Raw genomic sequence first — 10,145 nt, forward strand, 5'->3', positions numbered from 1 at the left:
CATTTGTGTTTGAATCCTTGTCTCAATTTCAGGAGACCTAAGCTAAGACGCCCCCTTCTTCAGGGCCCTCCCGGATGACATGATGCCAGCCCTTGGGATCTTCCTGGACTCTCTTCCCTGGCTGGACCCAGGGCAGGCACCACGTCCCAGTTCCTCCCTCCTAACATCTGCTCATGACCTTGCACTTCGTCCTGGTTTAGGCCCACGTTGACGGCTGCCCCAGCTTCCATTCATCTCTCTCTGCATCAGTGGAGAGAGCAGAACCTTTGTGTTTCAGTCAGAGGGTGACTCCCTCTCTCCATGGCGTCCCCTGGGAGGACAAGGTACAATGGTGGGCACTCAGGTGTATTTGGGGGCCCTGGGTAGAGAGGAGGCACCGAAGGCAAAGTTATTGCTGAGGCTGGCTTTGAACTTGAAGGTCCTCTTGTCTCAGTCTCCAGAGCAGCTGGGCACCGAAGGCAAACTTATTGATTTAGCCATTTAGAAAATATCATCTAGATATTGCACGGAAATGGAAGAAGACCCTCATTGTTCTACAAAATTACATATAAGAGGTTGTGAGGGGAATGGGAAAATAAACAAGGAGAGAAATGAATTACAGTAGATGGGGTAGAGAGAGAAGATGGGAGGGGAGGGGAGGGGGGACAGTAGAGGATAGGAAAGGTAGCAGAATACAACAGTTACTAATAGGGCATTATGTAAAAATGTGGATGTGTAACCGATGTGATTCTGCAATCTGTATTTGGGGTAAAAATGGGAGTTCATAACCCACTTGAATCTAATGTATGAAATATGATATGTCAAGAGCTTTGTAATGTTTTGAACAACCAATTAAAAAAAAAGAAAAAAAAAGAAAATATCATCTAAATAATTGGTATGTCCCCTCTGGGTGCTGGGTGCTGGGACAGTGTCCTGAAGCTGCCTCACACCTGCAGGGCCTGCCCGCACCTCTTGTTGCCCAGCAAATGCGGCCATAGCCAGGGCCGACGCGGTGCTCACGGTTGCCACCTGCACCCCCCCACCCCCCACCAAAATGTCCACACAGGCAGCACCAGCCGGCAAGGGAAGATTGTCCATCTGTCATGAGAGGCTCAGAGGGGACCCAGGGAGGAACCAAGCAGAGCCCAGAAGTGCAGGGGAGTCGACGGCCTAGGGTGAGAGACAGAGCTGGGAAAGACGCTGCAGATAAAGTGTGCGCTAGGGGGTGACTTGTGCCCCCCAACTATAGTATTCCTAGCCCCTGGAACCTCAGAATGTGGCCTTATTTGAAAATAGGGTCATTAGAGGTGTAATGAGTTAATGAGTAGACAGGCTGGTGCCGGGGGACTCCTGAGACAGCTCAGCTGGTGTCCTCATCAGAGGAGCAGAGACACCTGGAGGCAAGGAAGCCTCGCACTGTCAGGGCCAGAGACGAGAGTGTCACAGCCACGAGCCTAGGACTGCCAGGGACGGCCACCAGAACTGAGAAGAGGAGGAGAGGACTCCCTTACAGATTCCAAAGGGGCAGGGCCCTGGTGGCACTCGCTCTCCAATGTCCAGCCTCCAGGACTGGGAGCAACGCATTTCTGTCACTTAAGCCCCACTGTGCTCTTCTCAGGGACGACTCTGAGAGCAGTTCTCTGTGAACTCTGCATGGGTCCAGTGTGACCACCCACTGTGGCCGGCTGGGTCACATGTCACCTTTCATTTCCTCTCTTCCTTCCCTACCTGTGTGGGCAGCCTCAGATGGTCCCCAAGGACCCCCCCCCCCCCCCGCTGGTTCTCCGGCCCTTGTGTAACCCTCCCCCTTGGCCTATGAGCAGAGCCTAGCAACTCACCTCCGTGGTGAGGCTTCCAGAGCTCCCCTTCTCTCCTCCCTCCTCTCCCACCTGACGGAAGCCCATTGCTTCTCTGACAGCAGATCCTCCCCAGGCAGGCCTTGCCATGACCACAGACCCAGCAACATCTTCACTGCGGCCCATGAGAGCCCTGAGCTGGAGACACCAGCCCAGCTGGTTCTCACCCTGATCCATAGCGATCAATGGTCAGCTAGTAGGTGCGTTGCTGAAGGCTGCCAGGGTTGGGGGCTGCTTGTTACTGCAACAATGGTTAACTAACACATTCCCTCACTTCCCTTTCCCCCTCACTCTCATTTCCGTGGGGTTGGCACCCCCACAAAGCCTTAGCAAGTGAAATTTTGCCTTGGGCTTTGTTTTCCAGGGAATCAGGTCCCTATCTTTCAGCCCCTGGGGTCCTCCATATTGTACCAAAGAAACAGTATGTTGATTTCAAAGTCAGAAACAGCCATTCCTAGATCCTGTAGATTCCAACTGGCTTCTCCCAAGTGAGGTTTCTGCCTTAGACCACTGGGGTCTGATAGAATCATGCTACCAATGTGATGGGTTCTTCTGCCAGGTCTGTACATGTGTGGCGTTGCTGGGACTTCAAAGATCCCTGCAGCAGCCCACAGCACCCCCAGGGAGAGTCGTGAAACCAAACTCCAGACCAGAAACTAGAGAGACCCAAATTATGGATTCTGCACCTATTGGCCACATTCCTTCCACCCTATGACCAAGATGAGCTCTTTCCAGAGGAAAAGGAAGGCCTGGCTGATTGTCCAGCTGGAGGGGCGGTGGGGTGGCAGTGGGCCCGGCTTCCTGTTTCCTGTGGCTCTTCTTCTTCTCACTCCTACAGGTGGCTTCTCCATAGTCCACTAAGTATTGTGTCTGCACAAGGCTCCCCGAAGTTGAGCAGGGATATGACTTAACATTAGGAACTTAACATTAAGCCATTTCGATTCAAATCAGGGCTTTATTAGGATTTGGGGGGATGCTGTTGAAGGCTGTCTGGGTCCGACCTGGCTCTGTTGATGTAGGAGGTGACTCTGGTTCTACACAAAGCCTTCCCCTCCCTAGTAAAATAAGATCATAAAAGAAACTCGACAAATGGCACTCACGTCCCACTCCAGTTTCACTCTGGAAGAAGAAAATGGATTTTGATAAAAGGAGATGGGCAAATTCTGAAATTCTCTTTCCAAAAGCTTGGAGGGGGACTTCTGCTCTCCTGGGGCCACCTGTGAACCTCAGACCTGGCTCAGGAAAGGGGCAGCCTTGTCCCTCTGAGGTCAAGCTACTGCCATAATGCCTTTCTGGAAGACTCTGCCTGCATCAAAGGCCTGTCTCAAAGACCATCTCCAGGAAATGCGCTGTGTGGTACGTGCAGCAAGGAGCCGGTCCCCAGTGTGGCTGTATGCTGAATCCCTTTTGCTATTAATAACCCTGCAGCCGAGTAATTAAGCAGTGAGTACATTCCAGAGACTCATCAGGATGGATTTTTGGCTCAGATCTTCTACTTGCACCAATTTCAGATTTCAAGATGCTCAAACCCTCAAGATGGCTGAAGAGGGTCCCCATTTCCTTCCATCTTAGAATACAATCACCTCAGGCTCCTCTTGTGACCTTTGGCCATTTGCTGCCCTGATTTGCTGTCTTGTGGCTATCTAACAGCTTCTCCATCCGGACAACCAAGGGGTCAGCACAGCTGGGATGGACCTGGCCAGGATATCCTGAGCCTCCCAGCGGTCTAAATCACAGTGGGAGCAGACACAGGTCATGGAGATCAGAAGTGGCCCTTTCCCTGTGATGGTCAGAGAGGGGAGAGCCACCAAGTGCACAGCTACAGCCGCAGGGCAGGGAAAGGTGGGAGCTGCTCATGGCACCAGAGAGGTGTCTCGTTGGGGAGTTCACCCCTAGGGCAGAGAGGCAGCAGTGTGCGCGAAATGGCTTGAGAATGTGAGCAGTGTCACCCCTGGGCTTCCACCCTGGGATTTGTCTCTCTGAAAATGGGACCCTAGCACCCACCTCCTAGGGGTTGAAATGAGATGGTCACATATGGCCGTCAACACAGGGCCTAGCACATCCTGAGTGACCAATAAGGGTGACCATCACGATCACCCCACTGTTCCAGAGCAGCTCCTCTGAGCTCCAACACTGCTCTGAGAGGTGGGTGGGGGTGGCTTTTACATTTTTTTCTACTTCACAGATGAAAAAAAAAATAAGGCCCCAAAGATGTAGGGGACTGGTTTGTTGGAGGCCAAGATACAGGTCTTTCAACCCTTCAAATTCACCTCCCTCTGCCATGCACGCCCTGTTGAGCAGGTCCAGTGTGGTGTTCAGCAACTGGAGGCCACTCTCTGGAGCCTCACTGCCAGTCCTTTCTCCTGTGGGATTCAGGGAATTGAGGCCTCTGTGGCGTAGTCACTTGCCTGGCCTCCGAGAGGAACGGCTTGAAGGGGAACAGCGTAGGCCACTTGCCAACTCGCCCTGGCTGCTCTCCTGGAGTGGTGAAGGCGATCCCCCACTCACTGTCTTGCAGGGTCACAGTGAGAAAAAGTGCTGGCCAAGCCGCTCTCCCACTGTCTTGACAGGGTCACAGTGAGGATGAATGCTGGCAAAGCCACGCTGGTTGGTGGGAAACCGAAACCATGAGACCCTTTTTTTATGTAACTGGGACTTTTCATTTTCATGCTTATGTTCCTGACAGGAGGCATGAGCACGTTAAATGCCAAACAAATTAAATTTCAAATGGCTAGAACATAACAGGTAGTTCATGCCTTGAACGCTGTTCTACTACCCCTCAGCACATCAAGGACAAAGTAGAAGGCTGTTCTTCTATCTCAGTACAATGAGGACAAATCTGATAATGGACAACAATCATCCTCTGAAAGGTCATGAGAATTTTAGGCACCACATTGATTATATCAACTAGAACCCAAGCCCGTATTTCAGGCCTCTTAGAAAACCTAATCATTATGCTTATTTTACAAAGTTCACCCCATGTAGTCTCATTTTTGATTAAGGAAAGTTATATTATACACTTAGGAAAGTTAAAACATATAAAGATATATTCTTATCTTTTTATAAACCCTTTTTTACTTTACATAGGGATATATGATGAGCATAATTAATATTGGTGGAAAGTGGATTGATGTTTAGAACTTACTTTCTATTGATAAAGATTATAAAGATATGAGAACTAGTGCACCTTGACTGAGAATCAAAGAAACTCTTTGAGAAATCAGCTCAACCAGTTTTATGAGAATAAATTTAGGAATTAATTAAAATAGCTTTATAAGACACAGTTTTAGAATAATGTTAGAAATATTATTTTATTTAGATTCTTAAGTTTAGAAATTCTTAAGTTTTTAGTTGTATGGGTTTCTGATATGTTTTAAGAATGATTTATAAACTTTAGGATGTTTTAAGTATAAGATTTAAGGGGAGTTTTTTAGATGGGAATTTTAGATTAGAAATAAAGTACAAGTGTACTTTAAACTTAAAGGTTAATGATTGGTTAGGAGACTTAGAGTCTGGTAGTTTGGCATTAGTTAATAAGAAAATAGCATATCTTGGGGAAAATAGTAAATCTTGGGAAAATCTGAAAAATGTAAATTAGTGACGTATTTTATTAATGATTCTGTACTTCTATTTTTTATTTTTATTTTTTTAAAATATTTTATTTTTTAGTTGTGGTTGGACACAATACTTTATTTTTATGTGGTGGTGAGGATCGAACCCAGGGTCTCACACGTGCTAGGCAAGTGCTCTACCACTGAGCCACATCCCCAGCCCCTGATTCTGTACTTTTAATAATTAAATAACTAAAGGTCATATCCTGGAAAAATGTAAATTAATGTTACATTTTTTTGTACCCCCAATCATGGTTAAGGAAATGTCATGTCTTGGCAAAGTTTTAAATCAATGACGTTTTCTGAATCTATAATGATGAGAAAAATTGTAATAAAAGATGACCCAGACAAAGCTGCATTAGAGCCTCTCTCTCTGGAGATTGCTCCAATGGAACGATCCTGTCCCATCTTTTCGCCGATGCCACTCATCCTTCAGGACTCCCTGGACCCGCTAGGGCAGGACCCCGGCACTGGAGAGGACGGGGCCGCCGCAAGCTCCCAGCAGTCTACAAGCAGCAAGGTGGGGAGATGAAGAGGCGCCTCCTCCAGGCCTGTCCCCTGCACACCTGGGGGGGGCCGGGGGACGTGAAGGAGGAGCAGCTCTGGAGAGGAGTGCGTCCCCCCACTCCTCTGCCAGCGGAATTCTTGGAACCTTCATCGCATTTGTTCCCAGCTGACTCAATACTCTAAAAAATGACTCCCTTTCACCTGACGGCTGAGAAGGACGCCCAGGGGTGAGGGCAGCGGTCTGCAGCCAGAGGTCCGCCCCCAGCCGATGAATCAGGTGTGAAGGCAGCCGAGCGCCCGCCTGCACTTCCTGGGCCCCAGCCCCTGGCCGCCTGCCATCCCCTCCTCTCCCACCCTTATTTGGAGCCCCTGACACTGAGCCACCAGCAGACAGGGGCAGTTGGGCCCCGGGCCAGCGGCCACCCTCTGCTTCCCGCGTGGGTCCCCGTTGCTGAGGAGAAAGAATCCCGGGGCGCGGCGGGGAGATAACCAAGGACTCTTTTTTGCTCTTCTCACACCTTTGAAGTGGGGGCCTCTTGAGGCAAATCAGCAAGAATGTGGCTCGTGCAGCGGAGGATCTGGGGGGCTGCGGGAGCCGCTCGAGGCGCAGGGGCTGTGACAGCGCTGCTGGCTGATAACTTTAAAAGGGCATCTTCGGCGGGCTCCTCACTCTGCCGCTTTATCGCTGCAAGTGACAGAATGGGGAGGTTCTGGCCCTGCTGCATGCTCAGACGGCAGGGGCTATAAAAACGGGAGGCGCTGGGCAGCGGAGACAGTGACGGATGCAGGCCAAGGAAGGGGAGCCAGAGAGGAGGGAGAAGAGGCAGCAAACACCCCACCGTCCCTCGACCGCCGCCGGCATGGGCTCCTTCTCCGCCGTCGCCGTGAGCCTCCTCCTCTTCCTGATGTTCCAGCTTCCAGGCCAAGCAGGAGCCAAGCCCGTGTACAGCGCCGTGTCCAGCGCAGACCTGGCGGATTTCAAGGTAGGGCCAGGAAGGAGGTACAGCCTGGCACCAGGGGGTTTTGCAGTGCTGGGCTGGTTCTTTTCGATTCTCTCCAAGTCAACGAGACCCCTCCCTTCCCCCTGTATTTTCCTTTTGTGAAGAATTTGCTAGACCGTTTGGAGGAGAAGATGCCTTTAGAAAATGAGGTTCCCTCACGAGTCCTAGGCGAGCAGAATGACGAAGCAGGGCCAGCTCTCCCTGATGAGACTTCCTGGACCGGGGAGGTCAGCCCAGACCAGGGAGATGGGGCTGGCCCCGGGCGGGACCCCTGGGACTCTGCTGATCGCTCTGCCCTCTTGAGAAACAAGCCGACGGCCCCTCGGAGCCTGCCGAGATCCAGCTGTTTCGGGGGAAGGATGGACAGGATTGGAGCCCACAGTGGCCTGGGCTGTAACAGCTTCCGGGTAAGAGGATCTGGAGTTGGGAACAGGATGGGAAGAAGATGGGGTCGCATTGCCATAGCAGTACCAGCAGGGGACTCCTACAGGAAGGGGACCAGTGTAGAAGATAACTCCTTCTGAGTTTCTACCCTGACTTGGGGGGTGCCCCACAAGTCTCAGAACAATGTCATCACACTCAGCTGTAGCCTGCTGGAAAAAATGCTTAAAAAAAAAAAGTTACTACCACAGCATTGAACAATTAAAATACAGGGTCAAGTCCCCTTTGCTCTGCTAATTAGCAATTCGTGTTCTTCCCAGAACTGCAAGATCCTGCGGGAGCTAGGTGACATTGACAAGGATTGCTCCTCTGAGCTCAATGGAACTCAGAGATCACTAAGCTGGAGGGGGCACGGGGGCGGGGGAGTAGCTGCCCGAAGGTCAAGTAAAAGGTTTGACACTGTCCTTTGATGCTGACTCTCCAGTAGAGCCAGATCGCCAAGCCGAATGTCTTTCTCTTTGTAGTACGGAAGATAACAGCCTGGCCGGGCAGACTGCAGGAGACCCTCGACCCGGGGTCTCACCAAGTTTGGTCTCATCGCATTGCCACTGAGTCGGGATGAGCACACTGTTGGAGCTTCAACTTCCTGTCAACATTTCTCACATCTGATGCTAAATGTAGATCAAGTGGCTTAGCTGTGGCTCCTCTGCCGCTCCCACCCCATGCGTCACTGTCAACCCCACCTACTACTGAAAGCCTTGCAAAACCAATAAACTTCAGCACCTCGGACAGAAGCCGAGCCCCCGGTGTAGTTTTTTTTTCTTTCCCAGTTTCCAAGGGAGAACAATGGAGCCCAGTAGGCCGTTGTCTGAGAATGCTGTTTCTTTCTTCCTCTTTCACCGCCCCCCTTTATTTTTGGTGGGAGGTGGGGACCTCAAATTGCAGCCTCCAACCTGCTCCACCTCCTCAACAGCCTCAGCCCCAGAACCCGGAAAGGCCCTGAGACTGAAAGGGCACTTCCTTTACTCTTCTCCAGACTTGCTCACATTCAGGGCATTGTTGATTGAAAATAAAACTCACATACCTCTCCATTTCATCTCCTGGTTACAGCTACCGCAGCTGCACTCAACAGACAACACTTGCATCCCTACTGCTTATGGGTTACAGTATTTGTTTTGTTTAGGGCACATTTAGAAAATGAGGCTATTAGCTACGTTTTATCTGATTCATTTAAGAGAGTTCACTGCAGCAGCCAAGCCAATCACACTTCTAGCTTGGTTCAGAGCTGGCTGTGCACTGGGTTCAACGGCTGAGCAAAGTGAAGAAAGGTTTGCTGTGCCGAGGGGCCGCGAGGGGCCACCAGGGCCACCAGGGGCCATGAGGGGCCACCAGGGGCAGTGAGTTCCCCGTGCCTTTTGTGAACTACCTACCAGAGCATAGTCTTTTCTCTTCAGGCCCAAGGGGCCTGGACTTGTGGATGGCACCATGCAAGCTGCTGGGGAGGAGGCAGTGTTGTTGTGTCTACATCTGGAAAGGGTCTTATCCTAAGCAGGAAACTCCACCTTAACCAGGGCGCGATATTCCACCGGCCCCCTACCTGTCGCCCCAGCCACCAGCCCTTCTCTGCAGGTTCTGGTACTCCAGCGAGCCCCTTACCCACACACCCGCCCCTTGAGGCCTTATTTCTGCTGCTCCCTCCAGCCAAGGCCTGTTACCTGGGCCCCCCAAAGACATGCTCCTCACCCCGAGGCTCGTTGAGATGCCACTTCTTCCCTGACACCATGTGCCCAGTAGCCCCAAGTCTTTTTACAGAAAACCTTTTGTGACTATTATGCCGGGGTTTGGCGTGTGACTGTGAGTGCCAGGAGGGGGAACACTCTGCAGTCCTCGAATCTTGGACACTCGTGACTGCTGGCCACGTTGTCTTGGTCTGGTACAAACTGGGAAGAGGAAACCAAGTAAATGTGCCCCTGCCAGAGGGAAGAGGAGGCCCAGAGTGAACGGTGGTAAGAGGCGGGGGTGAGGGAAGAGCTCGAATCATGTCCCAGATGCTCCTTATTTGGCCTTCAACTACAGGAGGGCAGAGAACCAAGCAGCACAGAGTGACTCAGGAGGACAAGCATAGAGCGGCACAGTATCACTCCACGCCTGGCTCTGAGGCCGGGCACCAGGAGTCGGGTTGCTAGGAGGGAAAGGGAGGCAGTCGGGCACCCTCCAGAGGTGTCACCTGGCGAGGGAGCACTGGCTGACTGGAACTGACCCAAAATGGCAAACACACAAGCAGAAAGTCCCTGAACTTGGAGAAGGCAGGGGTGAGGGGTGGGTGCAGGCGCCAGACTGGGCTGTCACTGGTGGCAGGGCGGCTTGGGGCAGGACGTGGAGACAGTTCTTGCAAAACAAAAAGCAAGTGAACCAAGAGTAGTGACAGATGGCAGTGCCAGATGCCACCCGGGGTGGTGACATCCACAGATGCTGAGCTGGCTTGGTTCTTCTGGGCAGAGTTCTGAGGAGTCCTTCTGTGGCAAGTCCCTAAACACAACACTGGCAGGAAAAGATGAGCACCTGGGGTGGACTGGTGTTCCTGTGAGAGAAGGACCAGAGGTGACCTGGTGACGAATGCAGGACCTAGGTGCTTACAGAGGCAGTGGGTGGCCTGATCCAGCTGAGCCCACCATGGGGGTGAAGAGGCGGCCGGGCAGCCACAGGAGCTGAGGCTGAGACACCTCCCAGCACCCGAACACTTGCCTTTCAGAAAGAGAGGGAACAGCTAAAAGCCAGCACCCTCGAAAGAAAGAGAGCGGGAGTCAGGC

General features: G+C 51.7%; 1 protein-coding gene across 1 annotated transcript; it reads left to right on the forward strand.

The window, feature by feature from the left end:
• The first annotated feature begins 6,634 nt into the window (after positions 1-6,634).
• On the forward strand, positions 6,635-8,129 carry Nppa (natriuretic peptide A). Its single transcript, XM_046424740.2, has 3 exons — positions 6,635-6,936; positions 7,059-7,361; positions 7,860-8,129. Exons 1-3 carry the CDS (start codon positions 6,736-6,738, stop codon positions 7,869-7,871), a joined length of 516 nt encoding a protein of 171 aa, XP_046280696.1. The 5' UTR covers positions 6,635-6,735; the 3' UTR covers positions 7,872-8,129.
• Positions 8,130-10,145: the final 2,016 nt, after the last annotated feature.

Source organism: Marmota monax, unplaced genomic scaffold (assembly GCF_021218885.2).
Source record: "Marmota monax isolate L192 unplaced genomic scaffold, Marmota_monax_Labrador192_F-V1.1 WCK01_AAM20220418_F8-fsc00080, whole genome shotgun sequence".
Taxonomy (NCBI): Eukaryota; Metazoa; Chordata; class Mammalia; order Rodentia; family Sciuridae; genus Marmota; species Marmota monax.

Coding starts and splice junctions, on each gene's coding strand:
- Nppa (XM_046424740.2), top strand. CDS start 6,736: ATGCAGGCCAAGGAAGGGGAGCCAGAGAGGAGGGAGAAGAGGCAGCAA. Junction 6,937..7,058: donor CAGACCTGGCGGATTTCAAG/GTAGGGCCAGGA, acceptor CCTTTTGTGAAG/AATTTGCTAGACCGTTTGGA.